Genomic DNA, 21,778 nt, shown 5'->3' with positions numbered 1-21,778 from the left:
GCCTTTTTCCTCGCTGCTCACTTCGGGCCCTCCCCATCGTCGGGTCCGATCACGCTCCTCTCATCCTTGACGATGGTCTCTGCCCCAATGGCTGCCAAAGATTTCAATTTGACGCGTCCTGGCTTTTAGTGGAAGGGTTCCCTGATATGCTGGCTCAGAAGATCTTGGGCTTTCTTACCTCCCCCCATCGTTAATTTGGCCCTATGGATGACTGGCATTATGTTTCTTACTCCCTACGCAAGTTACTTAGAGGATGGGCCAAGAACCACTTTGCTGAGTCGAGGCGCGACAAATCTAGGTTGAGTGCTCAAATTAGTGCCCTCGACTCCCGTGCGGACAACGGTGGGCTCTCGGCTACCGAGTGGCAAGTTCGCTATGGCCTTGAGAAGGAGCTTCTGGCTATTCATCGCCAAGAGGAAGTGTATTGGAAGCAAAGGGGTACGATTAATTGGACTCTTAAGGGTGATTCTCCCACGGCTTACTTTTTCGCCATTGCGAATGGCAGACAGCGTAGATGTTTGATTAACAGCCTCATTATTGATGGTGTTAGGGTCTCTGAACCGCCGGTCATTCTCCGTCATGTAGTTCGGTTCTTCTCTAACCTGCTTTCGGCTAAACCAGACCTCGAATTCGCGCTAGCCCCAGGCTTCTGGGCTCCCCTTGATAGGATTTCTCACGCTGATAATGAGCTTCTGTTGATTCCCCCTTCTGAGGAGGAAATTTTTGATACTGTTCGGACGGCTAATTCTAATGCGGCTTCAGGCCCTGATGGTTTCTCCATTCCGTTCTTTCGACAATTCTGGCCCCAACTAAAAGGTCTAATTTCTGCTGTCATCCAAGGGTATTGGCTGGGATCGGTTGACATTTCTAGACTTAACTATGCGGTTCTCTCCCTCATCCCTAAGGTCAAGGGTGCGGATATGATTTCTCAATTTAGGCCGATTGCTTTAATCAACAACTTCGCAAAGATGCCTGCAAAGGGCATGGCCACTAGGCTATCTCCCATTGCACATCGGACCATTAGCCCTTTCCAGTCTGCTTTCATCAAAGGGAGGTTCATTTTGGATGGGGTACTTTGTTTACATGAGATTGTTCATGACTTACGGGTGCGAGGGACCAAGGCTGTGGTTCTCAAACTTGACTTTGAAAAGGCCTACGACTCGGTTAGCTGGAAATTCCTTCGGCAAGTTCTTTTGGCTAAGGGCTTTGAGGGGCCTGTTATGCAGCACTTGATGCAATTGGTTTCTGGGGGGCACACGGCTGTGGCTGTCAATGGCCAAATTAGCCAGTTTTTTGCTAATGGCAGGGGCCTCAGGCAAGGGGATCCAGCGTCCCCTTTACTCTTCAACTTTGTGGCTGATGCTCTGTCTCGCATTCTCTCTCGAGCTGCCTTGGCTGGTCATATCACTCCGGTGAGCTCTCATCTCATCCCTAATGGCATCTCTCATCTCCAATATGCGGATGATACTATAATTCTGATGGAACTTAATGATAATAGCCTCACCAATCTGAAATTCCTTCTGCTTTGTTTCGAAGCGCTCTCAGGTCTTAAAATCAATTTCTCTAAGAGTGAGGTTGTAGTGACTGGGGTCTCGGACGAAGAGGCGCAGCGGGTGGCCCATCTTCTGAACTGCTCTTTGGGATCCTACCCTCTCAAATATCTAGGCCTCCCCATTTCCCCGCTTAAACTTTTGGCTAAAGACTTCGCTCCGGTGGTTACCAAAGTTGGCAACAGAGTTCTCCCTTGGCGAGGGCGATATAATACGCAAGCGGGCAAGGTCGCCCTTACTAACTCCTGTCTTTCTTCGCTACCTATGTTCTTAATGGGATTCTATCTTCTCTCTAGTGGGGTTCATAATGGTTTTGACAAGCATAGGGGTGCTTTCTATTGGAACGCAGCGGACAATAAACGTAAGTACAAGATGGTCAGATGGGACATTATATGTCGCCCCAAGGCCAAAGGGGGTCTGGGCATTATTAATACGCGAGTGATGAATACTTGTCTTATGATCAAATGGTGGTGGAAGATCATGACTCTTGAGGAACTGCCATCCTGGCTCTCTATCCTAAAAGCTAAATATTTCCCCTCCTCGAGTCCTATGTTCGCGCCGGCTGCGGGTGGGTCACAATTTTGGCATCAACTGGTTAAAGTCCGGCCGATCTTTCGGTCCCTTGTAAAATTTGTAGTTAGGAACGGTAAGTCTACGCGGTTTTGGCTTGATTGGTGGGTCGGGGACTCCACGCTGGCTGTTGCTTTTCCGGTTCTATTTTCATATTGCGATGATTCTGAGGTTTCTATCTTTGAGCTCTCGGCTAGGGGTTGGGTTCTGGATTTTCGTCGTTCTCTTTCTCCTGAAGAGTTGGAAGATTGGCAGCGCCTTACTGCTTGCTTCCCCCTGCTCTCGGAGGAAGAGGATGCCGTGGTGTGGCCCCTCTCCTCTTCGGGGCTTTTTTCGGTTAAATCTGCTTACTCCAAGCTTATCCCTGGGGGGCGCCCGGTCAAGTTTAAGCATGTCTGGTCGGCTCGAATTCCTCCTAAGATCAAGATATTTCTCTGGCAAACTGTCCGGAGTAAGCTTCCGGCGGCCGATCAGATTAAGAAAAGAAACGGGTCGGGGTCCGACAGGTGTGTGCTTTGTGGGGCACTGGAGAACACCGAGCATATTTTCTTTCACTGCTCCTTAGCTAAACTTATGTGGAGTTGCATCAGACTCTGGTTACATGTAAATTGGTCCCCTTCCTCCTTTGAAGACCTGAGGCATTATGTCAATCTTCTTTCTGGCCATTCTAAAAGAGTCTTCTTAGTTGGATGGGCTGCGATTGGCTGGTTGTTGTGGACTACTAGGAATAAGTTCTCGATTGAACATATTTTTCCGGCTAATCCTGTCAATTGCTTATTTAAAGCCAATGGCTTCTTGCAGCAGTGGAGATTATTGACTAAAGAAGGGGACCTCCAGGCCTTCGACGCCATGCTATCCAAGATGAAATCTACGGCGTCTGGGCTTCTTCGGCTTTCTTTGAGGACGGCTTCCTGAATGCTCTTTTGGTGTCTGGTTTAGGCTGGCCTGCGTGCCATGTAAGGCCGCTGGCCTTGTAATGATACTTTATCTTCTGCGCGTGATACTTTGTTGGGTGTTGTTGTTGGTCATATACTCTGCCTGGTGGCTTTATCTATAAAGTCGGGCTCTCGCCTTTTCTCTAAAAAAAAATGGACGTCGACATTGCATTGAGCCACTGACATTGTCCCCAAGTGGCAAATTCGTGCACTACTCCGTGCCATGTGAAATTGTCATCAAGTTTCGTTGTACAGATGAAGAACAGCACTAATACACTACCACCCCGCAAAAAAAAAACACTACAACAAGAATTGCACACATACACTACCACCAAGAATTGAATGGCATATGCGAATCAACCTGTGGTTGAGTTGGTTAGGTAGACAGTGGTATTCTCAATCCATCAGGGTTTAAATCCTGGTGCTCGCATTATTTCTGGATTTATTTCAGGATTTCCGGCGATGCGCTTTCAGTGGGAGGAGATGTTTCCGTCGACGACGAGGCGCCTACAGTGACTTCGTAAATCTCAAGATGATATGCCGACTCAGTCTCTCGGAGGTGCTCATAGGGATAGGATGTGCGTGTGTGCGTTCATAGAGGTGAGTGTATGCGCGTGTATATGAGCGCTTGTATCTGTACTGATGCTAAAAAAAAGAATTGAATGGCATATATTTCCTGTCCCATGACTTGTCTCACATGCATGCATGCAGGGCCTCTTTGGAAACATATTTTTTGTCGAAATTTGGCCGGAATTGGTTTAGGAAAATGAAACAACAATTCCCGTGTTCCAAACGAAGGCGAGCACATGGATTTTTTGAATATGAAATTAACATGGACCCATCGATCATTTCTTGCTGCATGTCGATCTCGTCGGTCGTGACACCAACGATCGAATCAAAGGCCGATCAGACTTGCATGCCGTCGTCGCTGTCGGCATCGGTCAGCTCCACTTTGTCACTGACCTCGCCACCCTTTCCTCTTTCGATGTACACTATGTCGATGTTGTACAGTACCGGGATCATGACCATGGAGCAGAGGCACGCCAGCACCGGCCCGAAGATCCACAGCAGGAGCGGAACGCCGCCGAAGAAGAGCCTGTTCCCGACGAAGTTGAGCAGGAACCCCCTCTCGAGGACCTCGAGGACATACTCCTTGTTCACCGGCAGGTGGCGGCCGCCGTCGGGGAGGGCGAAGAGGTGGGAGAGGGCGTTGACGAGGAAGGTGGCCTGGTTGAAGGTGCAGATGGCGAGGCTATGGCAGAGGAAAGAGAGGAGGAAGGCGGTGAGGAGGGCAACGTACTTGAGTGCCATCATGTACTCGCCGTGCGCGCCGAAGACGGCGTCGCTGATGGGCTTCTTGACGGCGTACGTGCTGCTGAGCACGGCGGCCACGCCGGTGCAGAAGAGGACGGACGTGGTGGCCACCAGCGTGGAGCCCATGATCACGTTCCGCAGCGACTGCACCACCAGCACCGCCTTCTTCTCGTTGTCCTTCATCATGGAGAGCACCCAGAGGCGGCGCGCGGCGGCGTTGACGCCGATGGTGGAGCGCAGCGGGCAGCGGCGGACCGCGCGCCACAGCCACATGTGGTACACGATCGGGAACAGGAGGCCCACGGGGATCAGCACCAGGTCCAAGTAGCTCTCCCTCCACGCCATGATCGCTCCTAGCTCCTCGATCTCACTAAAATCTCTCTTTCTCTCTCACTCCACCTTGCAGCTGCGTGTATACAATTTTCTTTGTGTGACTGTGAGTGCACTCGAGTCGTCTGCGATTGTTTGGTTGATGGTGGAGAGCGAGCATGCATGTTAATATATATATATAGGGAGACCAGCCGGGGACGACGATGGTAGCTAGCTGGACAAAAGCGACGACGACCACCGAGCTAGGGCACGTAGGTGTGAAGCACATTGCAAGCATGGTGATATGTGGTGCAAACTCTATTCAAGGGCCACCATGAACTAGTGACCTAAAAAGTAGTAAAAAAACCAGACATGACCAACCTCACCCTGCATGACGACGAAGCAGCACACAAATGTCACTTTCCGTTCGTGTTTTTGTTTGTTTGTCTCTCTGTTTGTTTATGTTTTACCTTTTTATAGTGGGAAAAGTAGATCAGGAGTAGCATATTCCGAGGGATGCCCATTGGTCCTCTTGTGGTGATATTAAACGGCGATATGCCCAGTAATGGTATCCAGCTGCTAGTAATTTACTCACAGACGTATTGGTCTGATTTCTGAAAACCAATAGATGAAGAATGATGGATGAAAAGATTCTAGTTTCACACTAGTATAAATCAATTGGGGAAACCGTGTCTGTATGCACATACATATGTGCTCGTTCGCGGATCCTTCAGATGGAACTAGCTGGCCTGTACTTAACCAATGCACGTTCTAGACCTCATTTGACATTATTTTTCAATATGGGTTTTATTCCTCAGAAATGGTGTTACAGTCTGCTAATATATACAACCTCGGTGATACTGTCTGAAACCCGATGCAACAAACATGCGGTGCTAACTTCAGATCTTTCTATATTAGCTAGACTATGAGCAACTCTATTTTGAATGCACTCAATTTTCAACAGAATAAACCCCCACTCTAATAAAACTATCATAAGCGAGTCTATACCAAGTTCTTCCATTTATACAAGTTCTTCGGATCCTGATCTGGTGGCTTTGGGATCGCTCGGACTCAGGCCAGACGAAATCCATGCTCGGCTTGCCAATGCTGGTAGCGATGACGCTCGCGGGTGTCGTTTTCCTTTCTGGAGGCGCTGCCATGGCCTTTACCCGTGCCCCTCTACGAGCATCAGGGGAAACCATAGGTCCGGTTCACCGGATCGGATGGTGGCAGCGTCACGACGTCGTTCCCCCTTCTTGAAGGCGCCATCTTGCTCGCTCGTGATGTCCTCGGTGTTGGATTTGAAGATGTTTGACGTCCTGCTGCTTCGGCCTACTCCTCTAGTTTTAGGCTTCGTGGGTTTAGTTGTGTTCTTTACTCTGTTCGGGCTGAGCACCCTGTCTCTCTATGCTCCGGGCACCATGTTCATGCCTCTTTGTGTTCATGTCATGTGTTGTACCCTTTGTTGTACTCATTCTTCTCTTTATATCAATGAAAAGATACGCAAGCATTGTGTATTCGCCAAAAAAAATTAAGGTTCACCAGTTTCAATCCCCTCTCACCGACCGGTTTGGTTAGATTTCCATGGAGTTTGAAAGTTTCCTTCCATGTCGATCTCCGGGAACAATGGTTAGTTTTTGTTGTTGCAACCTCTCAGTCTGTGCATCTCTATGGTCTTCATTTTCCTCAATAACCCCTTCTTCCGAGTCTTTGTGGACATGGTTGTGGGCATGCTATGGTAATGCTTGCAGACTGCCTACCTTGATTGAGGTGACGTCCCTGCCGATATTCTTGAGGAGACTTCCAATCCCTGTCATACACGACGGCCTATGACAACGGCGATTCAACGTGGTTTAGTTCTCTATAGATCTTTGCCGAGAGGTATGTTGGAGCAATGATGAGAAGTTTGGTTGCGGCTTATGCGAGAATTTTGGGGCCTAGTGCCATGGTAGTATTTTCCCCCTTTGTTCAGGGTGTTTATGTGCTTGTGAGTCGAGTTACTATCTTATCTTGTTGTACCTAATGTTCTCTTTATCTAATATATAAGCCGGATTTAATTTATAAAATAGGATAAAACATGCCGCTAAGTCACAACTAGGTAGTAGAATATACTAAATAAAATAACTAGGTAGTAGATTATACTAAAAAATGAAGTTGTATGATCACTTCGTGACATGTTAGTTTCACCATTTGACATTGGAGCCATATAGTTTTAGAAAGAAAAACATATATGAGTAAACAACCTACTTAAACTTGTGCCGCGGATTTCTAACAATACATCCAATGGTCTAACTATGTGCGGAGTCATGATCTTCGGTACTTAGATGATATTTCGCCCGTTGCTGCGAAAATTGGTTGCAATATATTCGATGAGATTTGGTTGTATGGGACATGGATAATTTTATTAATACTATGAAAACTAAAAAATGCATATAATTTGAAGTATTTGATTATTATTGTGTAGTTTTAAAATATTTATTACACAACCATAGCATAAAAGAATTGAAATAACTCAACATTTCCCCCTGCATATTTGCATGTTGAGGTGGCATGTCTACTGAGATGGCATGTTTGCGTGTTGAGAGAAATAAATTAATGAAGTTCACATATTTAGTTACTACTCCCTCCATTCCAAATTACTCGTTGTGGTTTTAGCTCAAATTTGAACTAAAACCACAATGAGTAATTTGGAACGGAGGGAGTACATAGGATTCACTTCTCTCATTGTTGTCACCATTAATTGATGATGATGCAGTGTTGTGATTGCCAACTTGAAAGCTAGGTGGTCTTCGTTTCACGGATATTGCAGTGCCATTTTAGCTAATTCCTCGCGCAAGAATGAAGCAACTAAAGACGTGCTGACGAGTGTCATGGCTAATTCTGTTATGGCATGGTGCTCATGGCGTACACACTTCCCAGCATTGCGTGGAAGCAACTAAACCAACAATGATGTCGATATTCACAGGAACCAACACCCGCACTTCCATCGCTCAGATGGAAAACCCTAGCTGTCACCAGAGCACCCTCCTCCCGTTCTCCCCTCACATTCGCCTAAGGATGGGAACAGGCAAAAGCCCGCTCGGCGGAGAGACGTCGGACATCTTTCGATCAGTGGTGGCCCATTTTGGGTGGCCGCATTTGGTGTGGCATGGTGGTGCTTTCATGCATGAGAGAATGATGGCATGAGTCGACATGTAAAGGTTGTGCCACATCCAAGTAGGGTTCTAGCGGGGAAACCACTGGGACAAGTCAATCCTTGGATGGGGTGGATCACTGTGCTCCTGCTATTACAGTGGTGTAGCTGCCTGGTCCAGCCGGCGACACTCGATGCGACAACGGTTGGCTGATGTGCATTAATGGTTTGCTCGTGGCCTTTTGGTGGCACATTGCAGTTAGTGTGTGAGTCGTCTTGTGTCTCATTTGGGCACTAGATAGCCAGATCTAGACGACTTGATTCGGTGATGGCATGCCCCTTGCAGCATTTGCATCGGCCGATCTGACTTGGGAGGAGGGGTTGCATGTTTTTGACATCTTGCCTTGCATGCTAGCCTCATTCTAGTGGTCACTCGTTGGCATGTACATATAGTGGAGCGACCAATGGAGCCGGTGGTGGTGCACGCGACTTGATTTTCCGGCTTTGTATGGAAGGCTTCCCCCTAGGCCTCATGTCCTTGCAATGGATCACCTCTAATGGGTATTCGTAGTGTGCCCTAATGGTCAGGGGTGCGCCCCTCATCGACACATGTGTTAGCACGCTTGAGGTGGTCTGTGATTGTAGGTCTGGTGCGCTAGAAAATTCTTCATGTGTGGAGTTCATCCCGATCTGCGATTTTGATGAAGATCGGGGCATTGTGGCAAGACTTCTTCTCTAGCAAGTTGGTGTTGGCACAAGGGACTTATTCTATGGTGATGCACTTTGAGTACCAGGTCTTGATGTCCGGGCGAAAACTCCGAGCTCTGATAATCGCATACGTGGAAGTCGCAGCTTACTCTCCCTTATTAAAGGTATTGTATGGAGTTTGGTCGGACTTTTCTCTTCTGTATGAAAACCCATGATACTTATGACCTAAGGATGGAAATGTGTAGGGTATGGTGCGAGTATAGTAATTCCGTACTCATGCTCGTGTTTCTCATGGGCATAGAATCCTACCCATTGGGAACAAAATTCATGCATGTGCCCATACAGACTGGTATCGATGCCAGGTGGATATCCATCAGGCATATTAACATATCAAATACGGTTGGTCGCGTAGTTACTAGGTCCATTGACGCCACCGATAGGTTTCTAGGGTTGGGGAAATGGTGATTATGAGGCAGATGTATGGGTATTGTTGGGGGAGTGGGAGTAGAGGATGGATGTGGACTTTGGTATGGATCTATAGTGCTTCATACCTTATATACAAAGACTCGGTACCTTAGGTTTATGGCACATGTGACCCACATATAAGATCATCGGGTCGGGTTTGGGCATACCCATGGGCACATAATTGTACCCATACCCTACACGTGACTGGTCGAGTAGGGTCTGGGCACTACCCATAGGTACAAAAATGTACCCTGTACCTGTTAAGGCCGGATACCCATGCCCATGAGTGAAGTTGGCATCTTTTCTGACTTGTATGTGTCTGTATACGGAGATGACAACGTTTATGCATTGTTTCCTTGCCGAAGTCACCTTGGCAAACCTTCTTGTAGTCTCGACTTTTTCAACGGCGGTCGTAGTTGTCGATGTTTTGCTACAGTGTGTCGTCCACCTCACCATTACCTATATGGGCCCTTCTCTTTTTCTTTATTGATGGTGTGCATCCTAGCCATGCGATGTCGGGTGTATACTCGTTGTTTTTGTACCGTTGCAACATTAGGACTAAATAAAAAAGCGTCATTTATCAGAAAAAAAAATACTAAGCCATGGATAAGTATGCGTCCATACTATGGTATATATATAACATCCAATTTAGAGCATACTTTCAAATTTAAGAAGTTTGTGTATCACAAAACTACTTGATTAAGATGTGACATATTATGTGCAAAACTCCTCGCTTCATGACATTTTGATGTTCATGTATGTAATGCAACTCGGATGCGCGCGCAGTATTACTGAAAATAGTTTCAAGCATTCACCAAACAAATCTGCTCACAAAATGTTAAGAAAATGAATGTCATCTACTTTGGACTTATCTCGCGTTCTCCAATCTACCACAAACTTATTGTCGTGGACCATAATCCATAGACTGAGCAACATAAGACCCAACAAAGAGCATGCCTCTCCAAGAGAACGTCTACAAAACGAAATCACCACTCCTATGCCAATGTTGTCGGATTCAACCAAACGTTGGATATATGCCTATGACCACCGAAGAGGAGCTTCGAGCTAACATTTCAACATGGAAACAATGTGATGACATCGACACTACGTGATCTAACTAGAAGGGTAGATCATGTGTTCTCACTCGGAGACGCGCAAGAGCCCTTGATCTTCTCACGTCGATGCAATACTCATGAGAATGTACAAGTTGAAGATGCCACTGCATCAGTTCCCGTCCTTACTGCACCATCGCCCCATCATTTTAATATCATTGTCATCCTTAATGCGGAAGAACCAGTGGTTCACTTGCATGGCTAAACTGAACAAAAAATCTGTTTTAATTTAATTTTCATGGACATACTACTTCGCCAAAATCAAAGTAACATAATTATACAAGTATTCCCTCCATATCACAAATACATGTTGCCTTGGACATATGTTTATTCAAACTTTAAAGTTATGACTATAAATACTGTTTCAAATATTTGGATTGACAACTTGTAAATCATATGTTTAGATTTGTCTCGAAAAGTATATTCACAATATAATATATTTTTTGTGTCAATTTTCTTATGCTATATGCATACATATAGTAAAAGTAGTGGACAATGATAAATCTTGCAGATCGTATCAATATCTGGAACGATGTGTATTTCTTATTTGAAGGGAGTAGTTTACTTGTTTGGAGACTTTTTTTTTGCACGGTAGTTGTTTGGAGACTTTACATGCATTTAGTTTGCTTACTGTCGTTGTCTTGCAAAGCAAGGTCTGTTATAGAGAATAATTTGTCTTGACAACGTCAGAGCCAAATATAAAGCAATAACATACACTAGTTTCCTCAAAGACAATTTGTGGTTGTGATACCTCGTGTATCCATTTGTGCATGTACAATCCGCACTCTATCATATATCAATTTTATATTTTTATTAGGCTCAGTATGTTTCATTGCCTCTTTATAGTAGTATGAACCTAGCCAGCCCAGCGTCCACATACATCAAGCCATAAAGCCAGGAATGCCACAAACCACATCTTCGTTACTTGGGCATGACTCTATACTTTATTCACAACTTGAGGGTTCAAATACTATGTTGATATATCTACACACGCATTTGTTTTGTTCAAACATAAGAATGTAATAGTGAGGCCTATGAATTTACTACTGGTCCGTGTCAATTAGAAAGGTTGTGCTTAACATTCTTGTAGTTAACTAATAACCGTGTACGTGCAACACACACTGATATTAAGCAAGGTGTTAATTGCATATTGATATTACGTATGACATTAACACGCTAAATACGGCTGGTGCTCAAGACTGGAGCGATTTAGGCCGATAGATCCATGTGATTAGATGGTGGTGAGCGATTGTTTGTTTTAGAGCCAAATATATTAGTTAGAAAGCAAAAAAAAAAAAAACTACAAGACTTTACAACTCACCTTTTTCCCTTGCGAGGGAAAAATCCAAACTTGCGGTTTGTTTAGTCGGCGATGATAAGTCTAGTAGGAGACCATTTGCTGATGAGAAGGCAATTGCTCCTGAAAAGGAAAATGATGGATAAGCCAATCTCAGCTAATGTACAGAGTGCAAGCATCACCACAATGCACTATGAGCTCACCTTTCCCGCACGCTCTGCCCTAAAATTCTCCCTATCTCTTATACAAACCCTACAATGCGTCCACACAAATTTCCATTTGGTTCCCCACTAAATTTGGTCATATTTGCTGTTGTTGCGAGGACAGAAACTAGCCATGTGTCCAATCTAGCTAGTGAAAAGAGAGCCACACGATAAGGGGCATATCAGCACTGTGACAGTGCTTGCTGCGCCGACGGTGTGACAGTGTTAGCTTCTGCGATAGTGTTTGCAGCTTAATTGTCGCATATAGGAAATTCACGAAATACAGCGCGAGTCGTCTGGAAATTAAGAACGTGTATCATGTACGTAGTTGCTACAAACGACATGTAAAAGTAGATTTCAGAAGAAGAAAAATCAGCACATTGCACAAGATTTTATAGCCGAGGACAGTTGGCCAACTGGGATTACGAGCAAATCAGGCGCTTTTTTTTACGATGCTACGGCGGGCTTACGTCAGCCTGAGCCATTTTCATTATAGATAAGAGTAAGATACTACAACACACCGGGGACAGAAAATAGCACACAACTATGTTCAACACACCAGAACTTACAGGGGACAACAGAGACACAAGAAGAAGAACCAGAAATGAGTGGATGTGCCAACAGTCCGGACGCCCCCCCCCCCCCCTCCCTCCCTCCCACCGTGTCTTGGTTTGTGAAAAAAAACATGTCCGGACCGGCCTACAGACCGATCCAGGGGCCGCATTAGATGGCAAAACACATCTGAATTGTGCGGTCTGAACGATTGCGGACGGTTTAAAGGTCCACAAGACGCCCTTGCCGAGTTTTGCCATCTTGGTTCTTTCTTTGATTCGGTAAGCAAAGCAAGTTCTCAGTATATTCTCTTTCATACGTAAAACGCTAATCCATGGAAGTAAATTGAATTTGTTAGCAGCAATCTTTGCAAAGCAAGTTGTCAACAAAAGCTGAGTACTAAACAGCTATGTGGTTTATTGCCTCTTATTCATCCATAGTTCTTCCTCATCGGCACATCACACAAATCTAATACATTCTTCCAGCTAATACTAACCGCCCACGCTCATGGACGTGCATAAGATGGGATTGCGGCCGCCGGAGGTCGTATGCAGTGGGCTTTGCAGTCGTCCATCGTCATAAAGCAGTGGTTATCGGGGTAACACAAAAAGCACGACGGGATGGTGTCACTCTTGTAGCACGTATCGTCGTCGATGTGATGCACTCATGTGGCTCAACCTGCACGAATGTTAAGAAAAATACACTATTAATACTTGGACATATGATCAGGCGATTATATGGTAGGGTTCAAGTTGAAATGAAGCAATTAACCGAACGAAGGCACAAGAAGAAGGTGTCGCGTTTGTGCCACTTACATTGTGCATGAACAGCATAGCATACGAGAAGGAGCGATAGTGCCTGGACGTGCTTCCCCATGTACTCCGTATGTATAAGATGATTGTGGCTTCAATACTTCTTGGAGGATTGGTTTTTGCCGAAACTACAGAATGCTTTGCGTTGCATATATACACAGAGACAGAGTGGTGGTGGTAGGGGGGGAATGCTTGCTTACATATGGGGCAACTATTAATTGCTACAGATAGGTGAGAAAGGTGTGGCTGCCCCCGGGTGCATGTGCACCCGCATGAACAGTATACCTGAAAAATATAAAACAGAATTAAAAAAATCTGAAATTTTGGGACATCAAACTAGATTAAAAATTTTAGCTTTCCGCAAAATTTCGTGACCAAATAACATTCAAGGAGTCCTCAGCAAAAAAAAATCACTCCTCAACAGTGAACAAAACTTTGAACACACATTTTGTTATTTTTGCTGAGGGCTCCTCGAATGTCATTTGGTCACGAAATTTTACAGGAAGCTAAAACTTTTGATCTAGTTTGATGTCCCAAAATTTCAGATTTTGTCAAGTTTGTTTTGGTTTTGTTTCAAGTGTACTGTTCATGCGGGTGTAGGTGCACCCGGAGTAGAAAATCAAATCTCACAGATAGATATCCTTTTTTGTGGGATTGCTACAGATACATATCGAGTGGGCATGAATTGATTTCCATTGATTACACTCCGTTTCCTTCCAAAGTTATTTGATCGTCCGCACGAGTTTTTTTTTGAGTCCCCGCGAGTGATGGCTGCTTACCTGACGGTACAGCGCGCGGGGAAACGCAAAGTACCTGTTGTTGCAATCCCGGCCCTGGCCATTGTCACGTTCCGACGGCCGCGATTTGCTTCCATTTTTCTTTGAGCGAAGTTTGCTTCATTGCCAATATCCTCATGTTCTAGAAGCCCGCCAGAGACCCGCCAAGTCGTTCGCTTATCCATGGGTTTTCACCTTCAAAAAAATTAATGGGCATTTCTCTTTCTAAAATTGTTTGCCACATTTGTCAGTGGTATCAATGGGTATTTCTTACTACCGCTCACTCGGGTAATAAGCTTTGGATCTGAAATCCCTATTGAACGCCCACTGCGTTCAATTGTCAAGGTGTCGCACAGGCGATCAAACCCGAGCGCGAGAGATGGGCGGGCCCACTTTGAGGGTACTGCACAGTACAAGCCAACAACCTTCCAGAAGGTTCCTAGCATGGTTTTTTCTTTACTTGTTTTCTTTTGTTTTTTCCTTTTCCTTGTATTTTTGTTTCTTTCTTTTATCAAAATCACAAAATTAAAATATTCAAAATTTTTCCAAAATTTCAAAAATTGTTCGCGTTTTCTGAAATCATTGACATTTTTTTCCAAAAAATGTACAAATTTTCAAAAAACAAATCACATTTTCAAAAAAATGTTTGTGTTTTCAAATCAAATTTGTTCAAAAAACTATTCATGTTTCCAAAAACAATTGATCTCGTTTTTAAAAAATGTTCATGAATTTTAAAAACATTTTAAATTTTGGCTCACAAATTTTCAAGAAATACTTGCGACTTTTTCAACAAAAATGCTACAGTACTGCTATAGGAAAACCGGGTCACTATAGTGTCAAACAGGGCACTACAAAGAAAACTGCGTCGTTATAGGCAAAGTGCCCTATGTGGGTTTCTCAAATTCCAAATGAAGTCGCTTGGGAATTCGGAAGGTAGGTTTTGAGTGGGAGTGGTTCAGAAATTTTGAATTAATCTAGAAACATGTTCTGGAAGCCCAACATAGACCCACCAAGCCACTAAAGCCGCACCACCGCTTCCTTCACCAGCACAACGTCCCAACCTAACGGCACCGCCTCGTACCGGCGCCCTGTGCAAGGATGTGAAACGCCTCGCAGCTGCCGACGTCGACGAGGCTTTGCTCGACCGCGTCCTCTGCCGGAGGCCAGGAAGGGGATGGGAAAATGGCGGTGGCGGTGAGAGATCCCTCCTCGTCTCCTGTGTGAGGGGAGGTGTTTTTTTCCTTCCTCTCAAACCTGTTGGAAAGAATTATTTTGTTTTTTGAGTCAATTGCACCGGTGGTGCTTGAACTTGCCGCAAATGGTCACTTTGGTGCTAGAACTTGTCACATACATTGAACCGGTGCAAAAACTTGGCTCGGGCGTGCAAATCACGCTTGTATACGAAGTGATGCTGACTTGGCATGCCAATGTGGCATCGAGACTGCTGTCAGTGACAGGAAGGCAGAGCGGAGTGCGTGTGGCCTGTTTTTTTTGTTTTTATTGCAAAACCCCCTTAAATTGACATTTTATTTTATTTTCAGCTCTACGAGAGGTGGGTGTTAGTGAAGTGTGAAAATTAACGAAAAATCAAACTCCCGTGTCTCGAACCCTCGACCATTCCTTGCACACTAGGACGTAGCCACTACAACTTCCAGTATTCACGTAACAAAATGGATAATAAAGAAATTTAGTGGTGCCACACAATGGATAACTACACTTAATGTAGCGGAACAAACAGACTGTGATGAATGCGGATGCGGCCCATTTGCACCTGTTGTTTTTTAGAAATTTGTAAAAGGTATGTAAATTATAATCTCAGTAATAAAAATAATGTTTAATTATTCATGTCATATAAATATTATATATACAAACTAAATAACTTACGTTTCATAATTGTTCACGTATTATTTTAAAATATTCATATATTTTAAATAATATTCATGAATTACAATTTTGGGGATAATTAATAACAATACAAGTATTTTAACATTACAACTCCAAACTACTCCCTCCGTTCTCAAATATTTGTCTTTCTAGACATTTCAAATGGACACAACATACGGATGCATGTAGACATATTTTAGAGTATAGATTCATTCATTTTGCTCCGTATGTAGTCATTTGTTGAAATATCTAGAAAGACAAATATTTGGGAACGGAGGGAGTATTTTTCTAATTATACAAATATTTCCATAATTATATACACATTTTAATAGTTCAATGTTTGTAAAAATATATTCAAATTTAAATTTAAAATTTCATATGAATATTCATTCGTGGCTAATGTCTAAATTATATAATATTTTTGAATATAAATCAGGAGTGAAAATTATACCGCATGAACGTTTTATTCATCATTTTGTATAATTAAATATAAGTTACAAGTGTATATTCTTTTGTATCCATTAAATATTTTATTTAATAAATATTTAAATGTCCATATTTACCAAACATTTTTATAATACATGTGTGTATACTGAAATAATTTTATTTACTAATCATTGTTTGTATATAATATATGCACATTATTTTTATTACTCATGTTTGTATATAATATATGCACATCATTTTTATTACTCATGTTTTACAAATGTTTTAAAAAGTTAGCGCGTGCAAAATGTGCCATGCTATTTGCAGCTCATAGAAGTCCCTGATGCGTCCTCCTTGTAGTACATTAAAGACTGCCATCAGTAATTCTCATTGCAAAGGTGAATGGTGGAGTTATTTGGACGGCTAGCTATCCTGCAATTGGTCTTGAGTTCGAGATGCGGAGGCTTCTGATCCGTTTTTATTTTCACGTATTGACAGGCGGGCCTCACATGTCATAGAGTCAAAATGAAATGGGGGCTGTCATGTTGATAGGGGCTTTTTGTGAGAAATAAATTTTTCGAGGGGGTTTTCACAAAAAAGGCCACAGACCTCCGTGGGGCCCATGCCACGCTGGCACGCCAAGTCAACATCGATTTCATACCCAAATGTGATTAGCACTATATCTGCACGTCTGAGCCAAGTTGCTGCACCAGTTCAATGTATTTCAAGCACCAAAGTGATTGTGTGCGCCAAGTTTAAGCACCAGCGATGTAATTGACTCTTATTTTTTCCATGACACAATCAAATAGGCCAAAATCCTGTAGGATTTCATATGATGCGAGCATGACATTTCAATCTTTGCGTTTTTTCTACTGCCCGTGATTTTAGAATTATGTGAACCAAAAGGCCCTAAATTTTACAACTGTGAACAGGATCTGTACTAAAACACAACCCAAAAATGTTCTGAAATTCTGAATCCCTAATCCGCTTAGAGAACATCAGATGAACACTGAGACCAGTTAATCAATCAATTAGCTAAAGATGGAGAACTGTGTTAAAAAAAACTAAAGACGGAGAACTGTGTTAAAGAAAAACTACAGATGGTGAACTGAGAGAAGATTTAATTACCAAATTACTGCTACCACTGAACATCGAATTAAGGTAGAGTGCAGATCAGTACGTGCTAGGTCCATGTTTAGTGTTGGCTCCATGTACGGAGCGTGCATAGTTGGGTCGTTAGACGGACGTGTGTTGATGTGTGAGCATGCATGGATCCATGGACGACCGATCAGTGGATGGCGACATTGGTGAAGTCCTCGTCGCGCTCGGTGCCGTCGCTTATCGACGAGTAGAAGGAGTTGTCCTCCCTGTCGCCGCGTCCTTTGGCCTTGAGCTCCTCGATCCCCTTCACCGCGTCCTTGAGCTCCGACCGGCTCTCCGCGTTGCCGTCGCAGCACGCCAAGCCGATCTTGATCAGCTTCACCGCCGCCTCCTTGTCCGCCTCGTCGTCGAACCTGAGGTCCGGGTCCACCACCGTCCGCAGCCACTTCTCCTCCGGCGTCGACGCCACGAGGCCGGCGAGGTCGTTCGGGTTCTGCTGCTCCTGCTCCGGCGCCGCCGACGCCTTCAGGTCGTATGACGGCGGCCGCCCCGTGAGGATCTCGAGGATGAGGAGCCCGAGGCACCAGACGTCGCTCTTCTTGGACGACTTGCCGAACTGCTTCCGCTCGGGCGACTTGAAGGCCACCATGAGCTGCGCGGCGTGGGAATGGTTCATCACCGGCACCAGCGCGTAGTCGGTCATCAGCGGCTCGAAGCGCTCGTCCAGCAGGATGTTGGAGGACTTGAGGTGGCCGTGCGGCACCGTCAGCATCGGCAGCTCGTCGTACATGTAGCTCAGCGCGCTCGCCACGCCCTTGATGATCTTGAGCCGCGCCGCCCAGTGCACCACCGCCTTCTTCACCCCGCGCCCCTCGCCGTGGAGGAGGTGGGCGAGGCTCTTGTTCTGGACGTAGTCGTGCATCAGGAGCTTCTCCTCCTTGCGGTAGTAGTAGGCGACGAGCGGGAGGAGGTTGGGGTGGGAGAGCCGCCCCAGCCGCCGCATGTGCTCCTCGAACTCCTCCCTTCCCACGCGGTTCATCTCCTTGAACCGCTTCACCACGATGGACTGCCCGCCGGTCAGGGTCGCGCGGTAGCACAGGCCGAGGTTGGAGCCGGCGTTGCCGCCCAGCACCTCCGCCGTCGCCTTGAGCAGGTCCTGCAGCTCGAATAGCCTGCCCCGGTCCTCGCGCACGAACGTCAGCCGCCCCTGCTCCCCCGCCTTACGCGTGCCGCCTCCGGCTGCCGAAGCAGTTGCGGCGGTAGGGGCGCCTGCCGTTGCGACCATGCGCCCCGAGTCGCCCTTCGTTGGCTCTGCGTTGATCTTCCTCATCGAGGGCTTCTTCGAGATCGACGGGCCGAAGTTCTCGGTGTCGTACTCTCGCCGCCGCCTCTGAAGCGCCAAGAGCGCGAAGCCCATGAGAGCCAGCACGCCGAGGATTGCCACCAGGACGCCGTAGGACATAGAGCCCTCGGTGGGCTCCTTAGGAGCAGCATCTTGTGCGGCCTTGTCTGCCGGCGGGCCCGTCGTTTTATCTGCCGCCGGGACTGCCGGTGCCGACGGCTGGGCTCCGCCTTTGTCAGACGACGGAGGCGTTTCCGTTTTAGCAGGCGCTGGCGGCGGAGACGACGGAGGCGTTTCCGTTTTAGCGGGTGCCGGAGTCAGTGACGTCGGCGGGGCCGCGCATTTCTGGTCAAGTAATCCACCGCAGAGCTTCTTATTGCCTGCACCGAAGGACAATGTCAGGGCCAGACATACATGCGCCGTCGTTCGTCGACGTTGCAGCACCAACCAACTAGGCCGTCCGGTAATGTGCATACGTATTTTGCTCACCGGCAAACATGGCGGCGCCCATGGATTTGAGGCTCGCCGGAATCTCCCCCTCCAGCTCATTGTTAGCGACATTGACGACCTTTAATTCCTTCTGCGGGAGGTCAGGGATTTTGCCCTGGAACTTGTTATCATCGAGCAGCAGGTCCATGAGCTTGGGCACGCCGGCGAGCGAGGCCGGGATTGGGCCGGAGAAATTGTTCTTGGACAGGGCCACCTTCTTGAGCGAGCTCATCCCGTCGAACGCGTCGGCAGGGATCTCGCCGGAGAACTTGTTCCCGGAGAGGAAGATGGCGCGAAGCCCGGGGAGCTCGTTCACGTCGGGCATGGGGCCGGTGAACTGATTGTCCATGAAACTAACCGAGCGGAGGCCGCGGAGGCCCTTGAGCGGGCGCAGGTCGATCGTGCCGGACAAAGCCATGTTCTCCAGCTGCAGGCCCGTCACTTCACCCTTGTGGCATATGACGCCCGCCCAGCTGGAGCCGGCGCCGGCGCAGGGGCGTGTGCCCGGCGACCAGTTGCGCAGCACGCCGGCGTCGTCCTTGATGCCGTCCTTCAGCTTGAGGAGCGCGTCGGCGGCGGCGTCGGTGTCAGCTAGCTGGCGCGCGGGGTGGGCGGCGGGCGGGAGCAGGAGGAGGCAGACGGCGATCGACAGCAGGCGCGCGGGGAGGGGTGGCGCTCCGGCCATGTCCGGGACGGTGCCGGGGAGCCAGCCCGCCGGCGCCACCGGTTGACGACGGCGGGCGGAGGCGGCGAGGTCGCAGCCACGAAGCTGCAACCCGGTGCTTGTCGGGCGCGCGGGAGGCGTTCGCTGGCCGGCCAGCACACGTTGTTGTCGTCGAGAGGAACGCAGCGCAGGGAAGGCAGACGCAGCGCGCGCAACCCCGGAAACGGAGAAGACTCAGGGTCGCGCGCGTGTGTGCGCTCGCGGGTGGTGTGGGCAGAGAATTCGGGAGCGTGTGGGAGGGAGCGTGGTGGCGAGAGAGAGAACTGTGGCGTAATCAATGGCGGCCTATTGCTCCTGCCCAAGAATAGACCAAGGCCTCCGCGTCCGCATGCGCCGATGAGGCTGAGGTTGTCAAATCAAGTCTTTCTAGCCGCTGTATGTAAACACTCTTCAAGGCCAAAATCGATTCGTTGGCCTTAGCATCCCCCCATTTCGCGCCATTATTTTCGAGGAACCTTTTTGGCAGCAGTACCTCTAGAAATTGGGACTGACTACCAGTACCAAGCAGTCGACTTCTTTTCTCTGCATGCACCTCGTGGTGTGGTGTGCCGCGTAAGCTAGCTCGGGCTGGAGTATATAGCAAAAAACTACCTCATTACAAGCTATGTATGTTTGTAAAAAATTATCGCTTTTTTTAATTTTTTAAAATGCTACCATAAATTTGGTTGGTTGTTCCAAAAAATACTGATTGAACCATTAAGTTTTAAGCAAAATTATGACAACTTGGGTCCACTTGTCAGATTGACTGATAGCTTTGACCGTTAGGTTGACCGTTAACAGGCCATGATACATGGGCCCCACATATTTTTGAAAGACTTTCATGTCCCTAGAAATAAGAAAAAAAAAGGCAATCAGGTCCCTGTAATTTTTTTAAAGCAATCGGGTCCGTGCGAAAAAGTATAAAAAGCAATCGGGTCCCCGCCGGCGACAAGCTCGCGGGAGCCAACGAAGGGACCATGTGCGCGTCGTCCGACCTTGCTTTGCAGCCGAAGCTCGAGGGCGTTCCGGCTGCTGCACACGGCGGAGCCGCTGCTCCCCCTGCTGCACGTGGTAGCTCCCGTTGTTCCGCTGCTCATGGCTGACCATGGCGGGGCGTGGCAGCAGGGGTGGCGGGCAAGACAGCAGATGCTGCTACGTCCCGAGGACCTCCGGGTCGGGGTGGCACCATGGCCGGCATTGTGTTGGGTTGCCGAGCAGCGCGAGCAGGTGCTATGGTCGGGCGTCCATGGCGAGGCAGCCGTCAGACTAGGCCGATAGGAGGTGAGGGAGCTAGGTGAGGAATCCATGGCAAACTCCAGTAGCGGCGTCGGCCGTGCTGGCAAGGAGCTGCAGCACTTGCGCGCTGCAGATGGGCGTGGGGCCGCTCAAGGTGGCTGGCGCTGTGCAGCCTCCTCGGCGCGCCATCGTGCGACCTGTGGCGGCCGTCGTGCCGGTTGTGGCTGCTCGAGGTCCTCCGGCCATCACTATGGCCGCCCATGGCTCGGGACAGTGAGAGATAGGGAAGGAGAGGGAGAATAAATAGGAGGAAGAAGAAAGAGCTTATATGTGAGACCCACATATAAGTTAACGGTCAAACAAACTGTCAAAAAACAGGTCTCTTAGGAGTGGGCCAATGTAAGGGCATATTTCTCCCTAAGTGGTTTTGGTGATTGATGGCAATGCATTTGTGGACTAATCGTGTGCATTAAGCATTTCAGATATCTCATGTCTAGGCACAAGATGATTCGGTACCCCTCGGAGCCTATCGAAGACGGCGTTTCTCTATGTTTCTTTTCGGTGGATTTGAGTCGTAGGAAATCCGTACTATTAAGAGGGGGTCTGCTTCGAAAAGGTTGGGGTGGAATAACACGTACACATCTGTTCCTTTGCACCACCTTTCCTTTGCTTCATTGGAGTACCTGTCGTTTTCCCTTGTCTTTACAAAGATGAAGGCCTCCAAGTGCTACTGCTTTGTGGCGTGCGGTAGTACTGCTCAAGGGAGCAGTAGTACCGCAGCGGTCCATGGTAATACCGCAGTGGTCCATGGTAGTACCGCTCAAGGTAGCGGTAGTACCACGTCGTGCGGTAGTACCGCTC

General features: G+C 47.2%; 2 protein-coding genes across 2 annotated transcripts; both read right to left on the bottom strand.

Annotated features, from left to right (window-relative positions):
* Positions 1-3,701: 3,701 nt before the first annotated feature.
* Positions 3,702-4,831, bottom strand: LOC123151022 (uncharacterized). The gene has a single exon (XM_044570809.1). It carries the CDS (start codon positions 4,712-4,714, stop codon positions 3,962-3,964), a length of 753 nt encoding a protein of 250 aa, XP_044426744.1. The 5' UTR covers positions 4,715-4,831; the 3' UTR covers positions 3,702-3,961.
* Positions 4,832-16,909: 12,078 nt separating this feature from the next.
* On the bottom strand, positions 16,910-19,954 carry LOC123151198 (pollen receptor-like kinase 1). The gene is made up of 2 exons (XM_044570944.1): positions 18,979-19,954; positions 16,910-18,869 (listed from the first exon to the last, which is right to left on the bottom strand). The coding sequence occupies exons 1-2, from the start codon at positions 19,661-19,663 to the stop codon at positions 17,335-17,337; spliced, it is 2,220 nt and encodes a 739-aa protein (XP_044426879.1). The 5' UTR covers positions 19,664-19,954; the 3' UTR covers positions 16,910-17,334.
* Between the last annotated feature and the right edge of the window lie 1,824 nt (positions 19,955-21,778).

Source organism: Triticum aestivum, chromosome 7A (assembly GCF_018294505.1).
Source record: "Triticum aestivum cultivar Chinese Spring chromosome 7A, IWGSC CS RefSeq v2.1, whole genome shotgun sequence".
Taxonomy (NCBI): Eukaryota; Viridiplantae; Streptophyta; class Magnoliopsida; order Poales; family Poaceae; genus Triticum; species Triticum aestivum.
This window is presented reverse-complemented; position numbering and strand designations above follow the sequence as displayed.

Bases quoted from the DNA above. Each gene is read 5' to 3' on its own strand.
- LOC123151022 (XM_044570809.1), bottom strand. From the start codon at position 4,714: ATGGCGTGGAGGGAGAGCTACTTGGACCTGGTGCTGATCCCCGTGGGC.
- LOC123151198 (XM_044570944.1), bottom strand. From the start codon at position 19,663: ATGGCCGGAGCGCCACCCCTCCCCGCGCGCCTGCTGTCGATCGCCGTC. The intron at 18,870-18,978 runs GTGAGCAAAATA...CCTTCGGTGCAG, and splicing joins GGGCGCCGCCATGTTTGCCG to GCAATAAGAAGCTCTGCGGT.